Here is a 17,417-nt window from a genome sequence, read left to right as displayed (position 1 = left end):
TGCATCAAAAAGGAATTCCTGCAGTTTTAAATAGACCCCGTTGCTTAAGTGGTCCCATTTATTTGGAAGTGAGGCCATGGCTTCTTGCAGGACATCTTGGCTATTCAGGGTTGAGGGTTCAGCCAGGGCTGGGCATCCACACATTGTTCTGTGCCTTAACAATAGCTTGGTTTTGTGGGTCCATCAATGTCTGAAGTCCTGTCTCCTTTGGGCTCAAAATAATATTTTCCCACGTTGCTTCCAATCTTTCCCCCAACTGACCTCAGATTGTGGCCCCTTGTTCTTGGGTTCACTTTCCTATTAAAAACACTTCCCTCATGGACCTTATTTAACCCTTTAACATATTTAGATGTTTCAATCATGTCCCCCCTTTCCCTTCTGTCCTCCAGACTCTACAGATGGAGTCCATGAAGTCTTTCCTGGTCAGTTTGATGCTTAAGACCTTCCACCATTGTTGTAGCCCGTCTTTGGACCCGTTCCATCTGATCCATCTCTTTTTGTAGGTGAGGTCTCCAGAACTGGACACAGTATTATTCCAAATGGGGTCTCACCACTGCTCTGTACAATGGGATCACAATCTCCCTCTTCCTGCTTGTGATACCTCTAGCTATGCAGCCAAGCATTCAACTTGACACCAGGGGGAAATCTGTCTTGGCCCAGGGTCTTAGGTGATCCCCGTGAAACGGTCCTTCAACCTCCCCCCCCAAAGGGGTCCCGACCCCCAAGTTGAGAATCACTGCTTTAGAATCCAGGACTCCCAAGGGAAAAAGCCACACAGTTCTTAAACCATGTCATTTTTTTTCTCTTTTCTTTTTATTGTTAACGTTAAGCTTTTCATCGGGCGTCTCTTGAAGGGCCAGATATATAAATAAAAGGAAAAGAAGCTCAGGCTTTCTGCATTCAAAGACGGAGCAAATAAATTCACTCGCGGAGCTGGAGGAGGACGACGACGCTCCCCCCTCCCCCAAATGAATGAAAATGTTAAAATTCTCACTCAAGCTGAGGGTAGGAATCCCAAAACCTTTATTTTTCCCTTTGAATACGAGGAATGTCGCTCGTGGCTGGCAAGAGGCAAGCAGAGAAGGAAGGAAAGAAAGGAAGGAAGGAGAGAGAAAAAGAAGGAAGGAAGAAAGAAAGAAAGAAGCGAGCAGGTGGTATCTCCCAGACCAGGGGTAGGCAAAGTTGGCTCTTCTACAACTTGTGGACTTCAACTCCCAGAATTCCTCAGCTAAGCATGATTGGCTCAGGAATCCTGGGAGTTGCAGTCCAGAAGTCATAGAAGAGCCAACCTTTGCCTACCATTGTCCCAGACGGGTCGATGGATCATGCAGAGTCTCAACGGGAGTGGCTCCTCGGAGAAGGCCTCCACGCTTGCCTGGCAAAACCCGCTCGGTGGATTTCTTACACTACGAGGATCCCACACCAACCAAACACACAGGACTCCGAAGATGGTTAGGACAGTAATTTTTTCTCTCTTTTTCTCTCTCTCTCTTTTTTCTTTTTAATTCTGATACCCGCAAGACCTCAGAGCCTACCTTGCGGGGCGGGGTGGACAGGTTTATACAATCTCAAAATGTTTCATAGTGCAACCTGTGCAAGCAAGGAATATGACAAACATTGTCCTTCACTTATAAACATCTACTATTATAGGCAAAACAAAACAAAAAACGAAAAAATAAACCTTACCCATATTCTTAGATAAGTGACTATTCACATTTTGTACATATACAGGTTGTTGTTGTTTTTTTTAAACAGTTCCAGGATAAACTCTACAATGTCTTACAGACGTAAAACAGGGAGTATTTAAGTTACGGGGCAACGGAGAGAGGGAAAAAATAATAATAATTAAAGAAGAGAACTACCCAGCAGAGAAGTTGGGACTCTCGTGTTGAGCTGCCTCCTCCCCATCTAGTCTACAGCTCCAGTAAAAAGTATTTTTTTGAACGACAACAAAAATGAAACGAAAAAGTCAAAAGGGGGCCGCGGTGGGAATTTGAAAAAAATAAAATAAAATTTGCACTTCTAGTTTCCTGAAAAATAAAAGGAAAACTTTGGAGAAGGGGAGGAGAGGCCCTTTTTTCAAAGCCATGTTGCATTAGGGACACCGTTAACCTATTATTATTATTATTTTTAAAGGAAATCCTAAAGAAAATGGTTTCATTGTACACACACACAGATACGCAAAGCCCCAAAAGGCGAAGAAAGGAAGAAAGATTCAAAATCCAGAAAAAAATATACAATCTCTAGAGCAGAACACCTGTTGAAGCAGGGGAGGGGGAGGGAGGGAGGGGAAAAAAGTGGGAATTTAACACTAAGGATGAAAAAACTCCTCTTTCTCCCCCAAAGTTGACACGGCCTGAAAACACAGGTTTTGCGAACATCTAAACTGTCATGTTGCTTCTTTAAATAAAAATGTACTTTTTAATATAATTTGGGACCTCTGTTGCGGCATATATATGTGTGTGTATATACTATGTGTGTGTGTGTAAGCATATATATATATATATATTTGTTTTCGTAGATTTTCACGGGTATATGTATGTAGATTGTTCTGAGTTCGGGTTTTGCCCCGTGTAACATTTTGAATGTCTATGCGACGTTTCGGTGAAATCACATTCACCATCATCAGGCTGAAGTTGTAAGTATCGTGCTGATGTAAATATACATATAATATACATATATAATATAAAACTATATCTACAGCAGCACGAAGCTTACAACTTCAGCCTGATGATGGTGAATGTGATTTCACCGAAACATCACATAGACATTCAAAATGTTACACGGGGCCAAACCCGAACTCAGAACAATCTACATATATATCTATGGTCTTGGTATATTCGGGTTTCTTCCCGTGTAGGATTTAGAAATTTCTGGTGACGTTTCGACGAGGTCCCCAGAAATTTCTAAGTCCTACACGGGAAGAAACCCGAATATACCAAGACCGTCATACCTGTACCCGTGAAAATCTACGAAATTATGTATATGTTACACACAAACACACATACACAGTGTTTCTCCCGCAGCATGGCCCAATGTTCAACCCTGAGCATCAAAAACAGCGAATGGTAGGAGGGGACCAGCAGCTTTTGAGAAACCTTCCAAGTTTTTTTCCAAACTGTGTGGCTGTCGCTGAAGTAGAGGAACGTGTGCGCTACGCAGGGCTACAAAAGGCTGTGGGGAAATTTTAAAACACAAAATAAAATAAAAGAGGAGGACGACGGCGATGAGGATGTGACGGCTGTCAAGCAGAGCTGGGCTTTCAAAAGTTTTGACCTCTCTTCCGTGCCTCTTCTGCGGAGTAGTAAGTCAAGTCAGGGTGGCGGAACTGAAAGCTCATTCTTTGGAATCTGTCCCTGATTGTTTGAAGACCAAGAAAAAAGGGGGAAAAAATAAAAAATAAAAAACGAAACCAAAGGGGGAGGAGGAGGAGCCCCAAAAAGAATTTTTCTTTTAAAAAAAATCGAAAGCGCAATGCTTTAAGGGCGGTCGAGCCGAGATACCACAGGGGGTCTATCTGTCTCATGCGCTGTTGAAGTGGGCGATGCTCTGCGGATGGTGCTGCTGCCAGATCTGTTGCTGCTGGACGGCCAGCTGTTGCGACTGATCGGACGTCGACAGGAGGTTGACGAGGGGAGACGCGCAGTTGGCTGGAATGATCAGACCTGCAACAGAGTTAAAGGGCCGGTGAGGAGGAGGTCAAGCAGCTGAGACGAGGAAGATCTAGGGCAGGGATGGCGAAAGAGCATGGGCGAGCACTATGGCGCATGGGCGAGTGCCCACACCCATAATTCAATGCCTGGGGAGGGCGAAAACAGCTCCCCCCTAGGCCCTCTGGAGGCCGGAAATGGCCTGTTTCCCAACTTCTGATGGGACCAGTAGGCTTGTGTTTCACCCTCCCCAGGCTCCAAAGGCTTCCCTGGAGCTGGGGGAGGGTATAACGCCCTCCCCCATCCCTCTGGAGGCTCCCTGGAAGCCAAAAACGCCCTCCCAGAGCCTCTGTGCGAGCCAAAAATCAGCTGACTGGCACACGCATGCATGTTGGAGCTGAGCTAGGGCAACAGCTCACGTGCCAGCAGATATAGATATACAGTGTTCCCTTGATTTTCGCGGGGATGCGTTCCAAGACGGCCCGCGAAAGTCGAATTTCCGCGAAGTAGAGATGCGGAAGTAAATACACCATTTTTGGCTATGAACAGTATCACAAGCCTTCCCTGAACACTTTAAACCCCTGAATTACAATTTTCCATTCCCTTAGCAATCATTTAGATTATTACTCACTGTGTTTATTTATTAAAGTTTATTTAAAAAAATATTTATTAAAGGCAGATGAAAGTTTGGCGATGACATATGACGTCATCGGGTGGGAAAAACCATGGTGCAGGGAAAAAACCCACGAAGTATTTTTTAATTAATATTTTTGAAAAACCGTGGTATAGACTTTTCACGAAGTTCGAACCCGTGAAAATCGAGGGAACACTGTATATAAGAACCTAAGAAGAGCCCTGCTGAGTGGGGCCAAAGTCCATCGAGTCCAGCATTCTGTGTCACCTAGTGGCCCCCCAATTGTCCATGGGGGTCTTGAGCAGGAAGAGAAGGCAAAACTCTCCCTTTCCCTTGACCCCCAACCAATGCTACTCAAGGGAATCCTGCCTGGGTCAACCAACATAAAGGCGGCACTTGTACATCCCTTTCAATGACCACCATGGATGCAATTGGCATACACCAGTGCCATAGGTTCGCCATCACTGTCCTAGGAGGTGGAGGACCCGGCTCAAGGACTTTTCCCCATTCCCCACTCACTCTCAGAAGGGGAGAGGAGTAGCAGGTTCAAACACACAATGCAGAGAGATGGTTAGGACACGGAGGGCCGATTAAGGAGAAAAAGGTCGGCCCACCAACAGGAAAAGGGGCCCTTCCCCGCCATATACTTGCCTACAATTCTCTGGCCATCCTCGGTCCGCAAGCGGACAATCTGCATTTTGACGTTTGTGCCGCTCACGGAGGCCAGGACCCCTTCCACTTTTGTCCAAACGCTCAGGACTGAACCGCAGAGGACGTAATAGGTCCGGCAGCGCAGGCCGACTTCGCAAACGAGGCCCAGACCGGCCTTTTTGCAGTTGCCTCGCCTGACAAAAAAGGAAAGGAAGGTGCTCAGTCCTATTATTATTATTATTATTAATTATTATTATGTATTATTATTTATTAGACTTGTATGCTGCCCCCTTCTGGAGACCCGGGGCGGCTCACAACATACAATGCAAAACAATATACGTACAAATCTAATAATTAAAACTATGAGTAATTTTAGAAACATAGAAGTCTGATGGAAGAAAAAGACCTCATGGTCCATCTCGTCTGCCCTTATACTATTTCCTGTATTTTATCTTAGGATGGATATATGTTTATCCCAGGCATGTTTCAATTCAGTTCCTGTGGATTTATCTACCATGTCTGCTGGAAATTTGTTCCAAGGATCTACTACTTTTTCAGTAAAATAATATTTTCTCATGTTGCTTTTGATCTTTCCCCCAACTAACTTCAGATTGTGTCCCCTTGTTCTTGGGTTCACTTTCCTATTAAAAACACTTCCCTCCTGAACCTTATTTAACCCTTTAATATATTTAAATGTTTCCATCGTGTCCCCCCTTTTCCTTCTGTCCTCCAGACTATACAGATTGAGTTCATGAAGTCTTTCCTGATACGTTTTATGCTTAAGACCTTCCACCATTCTTGTAGCCCGTCTTTGGACCTGTTCAATTTCATCCATGTCTTATTGTAGGTGAGGTCTCCAGAACTGAACACAGTATTCCAAATGTGGTCTCGTCAGCGCTCTATATAAGGGGATCACAATCTCACTCTTCCCTTATTATTATTATTATGAATTATTATTTATTAGACTTATATGCCGCCCCCCTCTGGAGACCCGGGGCGGCTCACAACATACAATACAAAACAATATATGTACAAATCTAATAATTAAAACTATGACTAATTTTGGTTTTGTTTTTTAAAAAAAACCAAGAACTGAACATGGAGTTTTGTTTCTTGCGCAAAGAAATTTTCAGAAGATGGGCTCCCGGAGATAATAATGTCTAATTTTAGGAGTGTCTTTTTTTTAATCATATTTTTTTATTATTTTTCATTAGACAAACAAAAACAGACAACATTCAACATTCAAGGAGCTACCATTGCTCCGCTTATCACAGAAGTCTAACTAATACCAAAAAAAAAATACCTAACTATAATCAGATCGATACAGAAATATAACACACACACCAGTGTTCCCTCTAATTTTTTTGGGGGGGTGGGCGGAAAAGTATAGTGTCTGAGCGGCAGTCCCTTCGGGACTGGGCGGCACAGAAATAATAAATAAATAAATAAATAAATAAATAAACAAACAAACAAACCCACCCTGTTTTGCCTCAGAGAATTTCAAAATAAAACACTGTACTGTGTGTCTATAACACTGAGCTCATAATAGGGCAACTCTATCAATATCAAAATGCCACTTAAATAGTTGAGCTAGTTTCAAACTAGATTTTGATTTTCTTTCTCTCTTCCTTACTCCCATTCTTTTTCTTTCTCTTTTCCTTCCTCTCTTTTTTCCATCTGTTTCTCTCTCTTCCTCTCTCTTGCCTTCCCTCTCACTCTTTCCCTCTTGGCTTCTGGGCAGGTTTGGAAAACTCTGAGTTGATGATGATTTTTAAGTGAGCGATTGCTCACTGCTCAGCTTAGAGGGAACTATGACACGCACTCTATGTTCTTGTTAAATTTAACTCTGTTATCTTTACATTATAATTTATATAACTTTAATTAATTTTCTTATCTATAAAATATGAAATACTTAAACTAGTAATAAAATATTAAAAAAATAACACTTTAATATTTGTAATATTGCAAAAATGCTCTGTGTTTATATTATTTTTAAACTAGAAGGAATGTCTTTTCAAAGTTCACCTTATTTTTTTTTAAAGAATCCTACAGAACACCTTCTCCAAAAAAATAATTTAAAAAGAACTTACCAGTAAGCGTGTGTGCATGTGTCTGCCGATGAGGTGTACTGTTCTACCCAGTGAGTCACAGCGTCGTCTGAGGATACCTACAATTATGCACAGCAGTTATTGAATAGTCAAATCTGCCTGGAACTCCATTCAGAAGCAACGAATGAGGTTTCTCAACCTTTAAAGCAGGGGTCCCCAAACTTTTTACACAGGGGGCCAAGTTCACTGTCCATCGGACTGTTGGAGGGCCGGAGTATATAAAAAAGTTTTGAACAAATTCCTATGCACACTGCACATACCTTGTTTTAAAGTAAAAAACAAAATGGGAACGTACTATTTAGAGGGGGGAGGAGATCTGAAATTCATATATGTTTATGTTTTGTTTTTAATTTTCTTTTGTTGACATCTGATTGGCTATACAAGGTTTTCTTGGCTTATGAAAAATGCATAAAGAAAGAAGGAAGCACTTTGGCATAATGGTTAATAAGTTAGAAATATAATTGGTGTTGCACTTTTTAAAGAAACATTAAGGAGGAAATTTAATTAAAAGAAAATGAATGTAACTGGATGACAAAATTAGAAAAAAAACCTTCTGCAACTTTTTTGATGATTGATATTAGTTACTAACAAAATACCGCATTTTATTCATGGAAAATTAGATGGTACACTGTGTTGTTTGAATGTATGTTGAGAGAAAAATTAATAAAAATTACCCCCCCAAAAAACAGTCCTTCCTTCCTCTGTCCCTCCATTCATTTCATTCTTCCTTCCTTCCTTTGTTCTTTGTTCCCTCCATTTTTCCTTCCTTCCTCTCCACTTCTCCTTCCCTCCCTCTCTTTCCCTTTTCTTTCTTTCTCTCTCTTTTCCCTGTGCTCTTGTCACTCAGTGGCGGGCCGGATAAATGGCCTCAGTGGGCCGCATGTGGCCCGCGGGCCGTAGTTTGGGGAGCGCTGCTTTAAAGATACACATTAAATCTGCAACCGAGCAAAAGTCACACACGTGTGATGATGGAAAAGGTTAAACTTTATAAAGATGGCTCACTTTTTTATATTTTTTCTTTATTTCAGAGTAGGTTTCCAGTTTCAACTGTTTTCCGGTATTTGGCCTATGAACCAGGAAAAGCTTCTTTTTGGGGTTCACCTCTTTCACCAGGATGGCAGTTTTTTTACTATTTCGTATCTGTTAAAAGAAAAGGCAAGGGGGGGGGGGAATGAAAATAGAAAGACAAATTCAGTTTGTACTTCCCAGAAGACACTATTGAGATTAATCCTAAATTACTCATTTAACAAACCTAATCCGAGTATGAAAGTCTCATCCAGGTTTATTAAAAAGTCCTTTTTTTGTGCAAAATTTTATCGACAGAATGGGAGGCTGTTCGCTGCCAACACTCAGCTAAAAAGGCAAATTTTAGAATCAGAGGCCTGGATACATTCTGGGACTTGAAATCTATATACTGTGGCACCTCTACCTAAGAATGCCTCTACTTATGAACTTTTCTAGATAAGAACCGGGTGTTCAAGATTTTTTTTGCCTCTTCTCAAGAACCATTTTCTACTTACAAACCCGAGCCTCCGAAACTGTAACCGGAAAAGGCAGGGAGAAGCCTCCGTGGGGCCTCTCTAGGAATCTCCTGGGAGGTATCAGGGCCAGAAAAGGCATGGAGAAGCCTCTGTGGGACTTCTCTAGGAATCTCCTGGGAGGAAACAGGGCCGGAAAAGGCAGGGAGAAGCCTCCGTGGGGCCTCTCTGGGAATCTCCTGGGAGGAAACAGGGCCGGAAAAGGCAGGGAGAAGCCTCCGTGGGGCCTCTCTAAGAATCTCCTGGGAGGAAACAGGGCCTCCACCCTCCCTGTGGTTTCCCCAATCGCCTGCATCATTTGCTTCTACATTGATACCTATGGGAAGAATTGCTTCTTCTTACAAACTTTCCTACTTAAGAACCTGGTCACAGAACGAATTAAGTGGGGCAAAAATCACTTAGCAACAGAAATGCTGGGCTGCTCCGCTGTGGTTGCAAATCAAGGACTAGCTGTAATACATTTCTGAGTAACACTTTCAAAATTCTGGCCCTGTGCAAACGCTCAGCCAGACTTTCAAACCGGAACCTCACCTGAAGCGATAAATAAAACCCGTCTTCTGGCCCGCGCTGTTCACTCCAAAGCTTAGTTGCTTCCTCCCAAGACATGCCTCTCTCCACGCTGATCTAGGGAACAAGGACAGAAATGGCCTGGACATCATCCTGGGCACGGGGTGGATCTCCAGGCCTGCCACAACCACCGTATTTTTCGGAGTATAAGACGCACCTTTTCACCCCCCCAAAAAGAGGGTGAAAACTTGGGTGCATTTTGATGATGGTCGTCCATCATTTTCAAAGAGGATCTTGTCATCTGGGGTGGGATGCCGATCAAGACTTGTGCAAGTCTTGGGTGCGTCTTATACACCGAATGAAGTCCCCCCTCCCAGCATCAGCCCTTGGCCTCTTTGAGGTAGAGTTAGAGGCAGAATTTTATTTTCTTGTGCTAATCAGTTGCACAAACTGGGTGCAAGGAGGTAAGTCAATAACTAAATATTTGTAGAATGTTCAAAATTCAAAGTGTTGGTAATGACCTTTAAAGCCCTACATGGCATTGGGCCAGAATACATCCGGGTCCGCCTTCTGCCACACGAATCCCAGGGACCGATAAGGTCCCAGAGTTGGCCTTCTCCGGGTCCCGTCGACTAAACAATGTCGTCTGGCGGGGCCCAGGGGAAGAGCCTTCTCTGTGGCGGCCCCGACCCTCTGGAACCAGCTCCCCCCCGGAGATGAGAATTGCCCCCACCCTCCTTGCTTTTCGTAAGCTCCTTAAAACCCACCTCTGTCGAACTGAACTACCCTTTTTCCCCTAGGCCTATACAATTTATGCATGGTATGTTGGTGTGTATGTTTGGTTTTAATAAGGTTTTTTTAATTATTTTAAACATTAGATTTGTTACATGCTGTTTATTACTGTTGTTAGCCGCCCCGAGTATACAGAAAGGGGCGGCATACAAATCTAATAAATAAATAAATAAATAAATAAATAAGTAAATAAATAAGTAAATAAATTAAATATTAGATTTATTTTTTAAAGACTGCTTTATTATTGTTTTAGACAACTTAAGAAGACGAAGAAGCTTTTTAAAATAAATGCTTGATCTAAAGAGGCCCAGTGCTTCTGTATCTTCTTTTAAATAGCAGAGAATCATATTTTCTCACGTGGCTTCTGATCTTTCCCCCAACTACCTTCAGATTGTGCCCCCTTGTTCACTTTCCCATTAAAAACACTTCCCTCCTGAACCTTATTTAACCCTTTCACATATTTAAATGTTTCGATCGTGTGTGTCCCCCCCCCCCCCTTTCCCTTCTGTCTCCCAGACTATACAGATGGAGTTCATGAAGTTCATGATAAGTTCATGATAAGTCTTTCTTCTTCTGAAATTCAGTAGCTCGGCTCAACCCGACCTGACCATCCAAGAACTTACGGTGTACAGTTCGACGTGTCCGGAGGTAGAATAGCCTGGGGTGAGAAATTTTTTAGCATCTGCTTTCCTCACTTTTTCATCTCCCGATCCCAAATCTGGAAAAACCAAAAGAATGAGATCAGCATCTGACAAATATAAAAGGTAGTCCTTGACATACGATCACAATGGAGCCCAAAATTTCTGTTGCTGAGGGAGATGAAGTGAGTTTTGCCCCATTTTTATGACCTTCTTTGCCTTTATTGCTAAATGAATACCTGCACTTGTTAAGTGGAGCTGGTTTCCCCTTTGGGTTTGCTGGTCAGAAGGTCGGAAAAGGGTAATCATGTATTCATAAATACATGATTTATGTTCGGAATACATGTTTGGAAACTTCAGATCGTACAGAACGCAGCCGCAAGAGCCGTCGTGGGGCTTTCAAGATTCGCCCACGTTTCCTCAACACTCCATGGCCTGCATTGGCTGCCGATCAGCTTCCGGTCACAATTCAAAGTGTTGGTCATGACCTTTAAAGCCCTACATGGCTTTGAACCAGATTACCTCCGGAACCGCCTGCTACCACACGAATCCCAGCGACCGATAAGGTCTCAGAGTTGGCCTTCTCCGGGTCCCGTTGACTAAACAATGTCGTTTGGCGGGCCCCAGTGGAAGAGCCTTCTCTGTGGCGGCCCCGGCCCTTTGGAACCAACTCCCCCCGGAGATTAGAACTGCCCCCACCTTCCCTGTCTTTCGTAAACTACTCAAGACTCATTTATGCCACCAGGCATGGGGGAGTTGAGATATTCCTTCCCCCTAGGCCATTACAAGTTATGCATGGTATGTCTGTGTGTATGTTTTGTTTTATAATAAGGGTTTTTAGTTGTTTTTTATTATTGGATGGTATATGTTGTGTTTATTATTGTTGTTAGCTGCCCCGAGTCTACGGAGAGGGGCGGCATACAAATCCTATAAATAAATAAATAAACATGAATCAATTGCCAAATGTGCACTTAACAGCTGCCTTACTTAGCAATGGAAATGTTGGGCTCCATTGTGGCCCCTGAGCCGAGCACTAGCTGTGCTGCCCCCCTTAGAAAGGCCTCCTTACCTAATATGCCCATGTCGTATCTTCCGTTCTTCTTTGCGTTGTGGATGACGGCGTTTAGCGTATCTGAGAAATACTGGAATAGAGCGTTCTGTTGGTGGACTTCCATGCCCAGGATCCGGTTCAGGAACTTCCCAATATTGTTATAATCTGAAAAGAAGGGAAAGGAGGTGAGGAAACAGGCAGGGTCCGTTCCCAGCCCTCCGTGCTGGGAAAAAAACCCCCAAATATCAGGTATGGCATCGGACCAGAATATCTGCCGCACAAATCCCAGCGACCGATTAGGTTCCACAGAGTGGGTCTTCTCCGGGTACCGTTGACTAAACAATGTCGTCTGGCGGGACCCAGGGGAAGAGCCTTCTCTGTGGCGGCCCCAACCCTCTGGAACCAGCTCCCCCCTGAGATTAGAATTGCCCCCACCCTCCTTGCCTTTCGTAAGCTCCTTAAAACCCACCTCTACCGTCAAGCATGGGGAAACTGAGATATTCTTTCCCCCTAGACTTCCACAATTTATGTATGGTACGTTTGTATGTATGATTGGTTTTATAATAAGGGTTTTTAGCTGTTTTAGTATTGGATTGTCGCATGTTGTTTTTACCACTGTTGTTAGCCGCCCCGAGTTTATGGATCAATCAATCAATCAATGTTCCAGGTAGGATGAACAGCTTCAAATATCGCTATATTGTTTATGTATGGTGTGTTGTGTGCATGTTTTTAAATTATGGGTTTTTAGTTTAAATTATTAGATTTGTATTACATTGTTTTGCCACTATTGTTGTGAGCCGCCCCGAGTCTACGGAGAGGGGCGGCATACAAATTTAATAAATAATAATGATAATAATAATAATAATAATAATAATAATAATAATAATAATAAACAACAACGAAGAAATGCTTCCAGAAAGAAATTGCCAGGCATGGTGACAAAAATACCTTTGTCCAGAGTAAGAATCCCAGACCGGTCTTCGACATTGATTAGGCCAACACCTATCAAACCCTGTCTAACATCTGGAAGGAAAAGAGAGATCAAATACAGCTTTACAAGACAGCCATTGGCTGCATGAGTAGGGGTATAAATCAGACACCCCAAATATTTTTTTAAAAAATAGGGTGTCCAGGGGGAGAAACATTTTGAAATTCCCTGATATTTCCCGACATCTTCCCACTGTAACTTGCAATCTAGTTAAGGCCGCGGCCGTAGATGACGTCATACCAAACGGCTAAGCCATGGAGAAATATCAGTAGCGGAGGAAGCAAATTGTTCCCAGTTATGCTCATTTTTGCTTGACTCTGCCAGGCAGCACGATCCGTTTTTTTTTTAAAAAACATGATTTTTCCCTGACTTTTAAACATTTTAATAGTTTGTTTTCCCCCCCCGATTTATTCCATTTTTTTTCACAAATTCCCTAATAATTCCTTGATATTTCCCGAACTGATAATTCCGATTTCTCTGTTTTCCTAGGTTTGCTGGACACCCTGAAAAAAGGATCTCTTGATGGCTTCTAATAGAAATCCAGCAGCAGAAAGATATTTCTTCTGCCCAAATACTAAATCATTAAGTGACCGGAATGCCGTGATCAAAGATTAAATGTTTGGTTTGTTTGGCTGAAAATTATAATCTACCATAAACCCAGAAGTTGCCAAGGGAATTTAGTTGTGCTTTTTGGAGATGTATAAAGAAGCGAATCAATCTCAATCCAAGAGGGGTTTTCTCCAAGTTTTATTTCAATGACTTGGGGGGGGGGGGCGGGGGGAGGGAGAACCCACACAAAACATACCTTTAAAAAACTCTCCAGGATAATCTGCTGGCGGAGACACTAACGGGGAATCCAAATTCACGATGGACTTCATGACTATTTCCAATGCATTCCGACCATACTATTTTCAGAGGACGAAAACAACGACTATTGTCTTTGCAGTACAGGACATGACCAGTTTTACAGCTTATGCATATTTATATACACTGCTCAAAAAAATAAATAAAGGGAACACTTAAACAACACAATATAACTCCAAGTAAATCAAACTTCTGTCAAATCAAACTGTCCACTTAGGAAGCAACACTGATTGACAGTCAATTTCACCTGCTGTCGTGCACATTCAGGTTTGTACAGAACAAAGTATTCAATGAGAATATTTCATCCATTCAGATCTAGGATGTGTTGTTCTTTGAGGATTCCCTTTATTTTTTGTGCAGTATAATTTATGTTACTATTGCAATAGCCCATTTTTTCATGCTTAAATATATATTCATAGAATGAAATATAAATACATAAATATAAATAAATAAATATAAATAGAATGCAGCTGCGAGAGCAATCATGGGCTTCCCCACATATGCCCATGTCACACCAACACTGCGCAGTCTGCATTGGTTGCCGATCAATTTCCGGTCACAATTCAAAGTGTTGGTTATGACCTATAAAGCCCTTCATGGCATCGGACCAGAATATCTCCGGGACCGCCTTCTGCTGCACAAATCCCAGCGACCGGTTAGGTCCCACAGAGTTGGCCTTCTCCGGGTCCCGTCGACTAAGCAATGTCGTTTGGCAGGACCCAGGAGAAGAGCCTTCTCTGTGGTGGCCCCGACCCTCTGGAACCAGCCCCCCCCCAGATATTAGAGTTGCCCCCACCCTCCTTGCCTTTCGCCAGCTCCTTAAAACCCACCTCTGTCGTCAGGCATGGGGGAATTGAATTGAAATTTCCCTTCCCCCTAAGCTTATAGAATTTATACATGGTATGCTTGTATAGAAACATAGAAGACTGACAGCAGAAAAAGACCTCCTGGTCCATCTAGTCTGCCCTTATACTATTTCCTGTATTTTATCTTAGGATGGATCTATGTTTATCCCAGGAATGTTTAAATTCAGATACTGTGGATTTATCTACCACGTCTGCTGGAAGTTTGTTCCAAGGATCTACTACTCTTTCAGTGAAATAATATTTTCTCATGTTGCCTTTGATCTTTCCCCCAACTAACTTCAGATTGTGAAGTTATGAGTGGTTCTTTAAATTGGGGTTTTTTAGATTGTTTTTAATATTAGATTTGTTTACATTGTCTTTTTATATTGTTGTTAGCTGCCCCGAGTCTTCAGAGAGGGGCGGCATACAAATTTAATGAATGAATAAATAAATAAATAAATAAAATATAAATACGCGTGCATGTATATAGATATATACACAGTGTTCCCTCGATTTCCGCGGGGGATGCGTTCCGAGACCGCCCGCGAAAGTCGAATTTCCGCGAAGTAGAGATGCGGAAGTAAATACACCATTTTTGGCTATGGACAGTATCACAAGCCATCCCGTAACACTTTAAACCCCTAAATTACCATTTCCCATTCCCTTAACAACCATTTACTCACCATTATTACTGTTACTCACCATTGAATAAGACACTTAGTGATCCTGATATTTATAAACATAATTATTTATTAACAATAATTATTTATTTTGTCATTTATTTGCAAAAATTATTGGTTTGGTGATGACATATGACATCATCGGGTGGGAAAAACCGTGGTATAGGAAGAAGTATTTTTTAATTACTATTTTTTGAAAAACCGTGGTATAGGCTATTCGCGAAGTTCGAACCCGCGAAAATCGAGGGAACACTGTATATATATGGACGTGCATTGCACTATTTCAAAAGAGAAAGGAAAATGAGTTAATAATGGCACTGAATCAAGGAGCAGGAAAGGACTGCAATTTTTACCTTGTTGTCAAAGTTGAATCTACTCAAATCTCTAGTTTCTGTCGCTCTTCGATCTCCGTGGGTGAGAGCTCCCTGTTTAAAAAAAAGAAAAGATGACTTACAAACCAAGAGACAGAAGCGTCCCGCGCTTTTAAAAACAAAAAGGGACCGGCTTCTGGCAAAACCAGGACGGAATTAATTGCTGATCCACTGGGAACAAGTCTTTGCAAACCTCTTACCAAGCTCTCCAGCCGTTTGGCCACTATGGAAGCGAATCTTTGTTCTCCGGCCAATTCAGAAATTAGGAAGACGTACTCTGGGGCAGTCACTTGGTTGGACCGGTGAGTCCGTCCTGGAGATTAAGAAAATAAAGGCAAATTTGGTTGGCTTGAAACAAAGATGCACCTTATTTTATTGAAACAGATTTACGCAGGCAGCTTGACTCCCATTTTTACATGCTAAAAAAGAGCTAGAACATAGAAACATAGAAGAGTGACAGCAGAAAAAGACCTCATGGTCCATCTAGTCTGCCCTTATACTATTTTCTGTATTTTATCTTACAATGGATAAGTGATCCCTCGAGTTTCACGATCTCGATCTTCGCGAAACACTATATCGCGATTTAAAAAAAAATATTAATTAAAAAAAAAACCACTTCCGCGTTTGGCTTCGGGAGTCAGCTGGGAAGCGGCGCGACTGTTTTAAAAGGTCGCAGCCGGCCTGGGGGGCTTCCCAGCACCCCTCCGAGCCCCCAACCTGAGTCTTCCCGGCCGCCCACGCAAAGGGGAAACCCCGGCTCCTCGCTGATGCCCGCCGCTCGCCCGCCCGCCAGCAAGAGGGGGAAGACCCAGGGAAGGTTCCTTCGGCCGCCCAGCAGCTGATCTGCTCGGTAGCGCAGCAGCAACGAGGAGCCGAATCGGGGTTTCCCCTTTGCGTGGGCGGCGGGGAACGCAAACTCCACCATCTATGCATGTGTGGCCATAGAAAAAAAGGGCGCGCATGCGCAGATGGTGTTTTTACTTCCGCAACCCTACATCGCGAAAAATCGATTATCGCGAGGGGTCTTGGAACGGAACCCTCGCGATAATAGAGGGATCACTGTATGTTTATCCCAGGCATGTTTAAATTCAGTGACTGTGGATTGACCAACCACGTCTGCTGAAAGTTTGTTCCAAGGATCTACTACTCTTTCAGTGAAATAATATTTTCTCATGTTGCCTTTGATCTTTCCCCCAACTAACTTCAGATTGTGTCCCCTTGTTGTTGTGTTCACTTTCCTATTGAAAACACTTCCCTCCTGAACCTTATTTAACCCTTTCATATATTTAAGTGTTTCGATCGTGTCCCCCCTTTTCCTTCTGTCCTCCAGACTATACAGACTGAGGTCATTAAGTCTTTCCTGATACGTTTTATGCTTAAGACCTTCCACCATTCTTGTAGCCCGTCTTTGGACCCGTTCCATTTTGTCAATATCTTTTTGTAGGTGAGGTCTCCAGAACTGGACACAGTATTATTCCAAATGTGGTCTCACCAGCATTCTATATAGCGGGATCACAATCTCCCTCTTCCTGCTTGTTATACCTCTAGCTATGCAGCCAAGCATCCTACTTGCTTTTCCTACTGCCTACTGCTTTTCCTACTGGGTGATAAACAGATTCAACTTTTTCACATTTCCAGCTCTAAATTTATATTTATTTCTTTTTCTTTTTTTAAATAAGTTTTTATTCACAAATGGATATAATTGATAACTATAAATAACACAATAAAATGTAAACAATTGATATATGGATTAGATAAAGCAACAAGGAGATATATAGAGTTTGCTTTTTGATTCATCAGGAATGCAAACAAAATGGAAATGATGTATAATGTAACCATTTTCCTTTCTTTTTCTATTTTCTTTTTATTCTATCTTCTTTTCTCTCTTTTTTTCTCTCTGTCCATCTTTACATGTTTGCAATAGTCGTTTACTACTCTTTTGGAAATTGTATTGTTTTTCTATTTGTGAATAAAAACTTATTTTTAAAAAAAGCTCTAAATTTTTATTATCTTCAATGCTGGACACTAATTTAGGAATTGGATTCTTCAATCAACTGACAAGCCACTTTGTGGATATATACAGGATTATGTATAGCAATT

The 17,417-nt window shown here is 42.2% G+C and overlaps 1 protein-coding gene across 4 annotated transcripts in view; it reads right to left on the bottom strand.

Annotated features, from left to right (window-relative positions):
* Positions 1-794: 794 nt before the first annotated feature.
* SBNO1 (strawberry notch homolog 1) overlaps positions 795-17,417 on the bottom strand; it is a 46,435-nt gene continuing 29,812 nt past the window's right edge. For all 4 annotated transcript variants that reach the window (XM_070763197.1, XM_070763198.1, XM_070763195.1 and 1 more), the window contains 11 exons: positions 15,518-15,630; positions 15,300-15,371; positions 13,363-13,462; positions 12,518-12,592; positions 11,588-11,734; positions 10,504-10,598; positions 9,113-9,205; positions 8,046-8,183; positions 7,026-7,102; positions 4,936-5,129; positions 795-3,665 (listed from right to left, as the gene is read on the bottom strand). In XM_070763197.1, coding sequence (XP_070619298.1) covers positions 3,523-3,665; positions 4,936-5,129; positions 7,026-7,102; positions 8,046-8,183; positions 9,113-9,205; positions 10,504-10,598; positions 11,588-11,734; positions 12,518-12,592; positions 13,363-13,462; positions 15,300-15,371; positions 15,518-15,630 — 1,247 coding nt within the window. In that variant the 3' untranslated portion in view covers positions 795-3,522. The remainder of the gene's footprint in view (positions 3,666-4,935; positions 5,130-7,025; positions 7,103-8,045; positions 8,184-9,112; positions 9,206-10,503; positions 10,599-11,587; positions 11,735-12,517; positions 12,593-13,362; positions 13,463-15,299; positions 15,372-15,517; positions 15,631-17,417) is intronic.

This window comes from Erythrolamprus reginae, chromosome 10 (assembly GCF_031021105.1).
Source record: "Erythrolamprus reginae isolate rEryReg1 chromosome 10, rEryReg1.hap1, whole genome shotgun sequence".
In the NCBI taxonomy this organism is placed as follows: domain Eukaryota; kingdom Metazoa; phylum Chordata; class Lepidosauria; order Squamata; family Dipsadidae; genus Erythrolamprus; species Erythrolamprus reginae.
The sequence above is the reverse complement of the archived record's forward strand: the minus strand, read 5'-3'. Positions and strand labels throughout refer to the sequence as shown.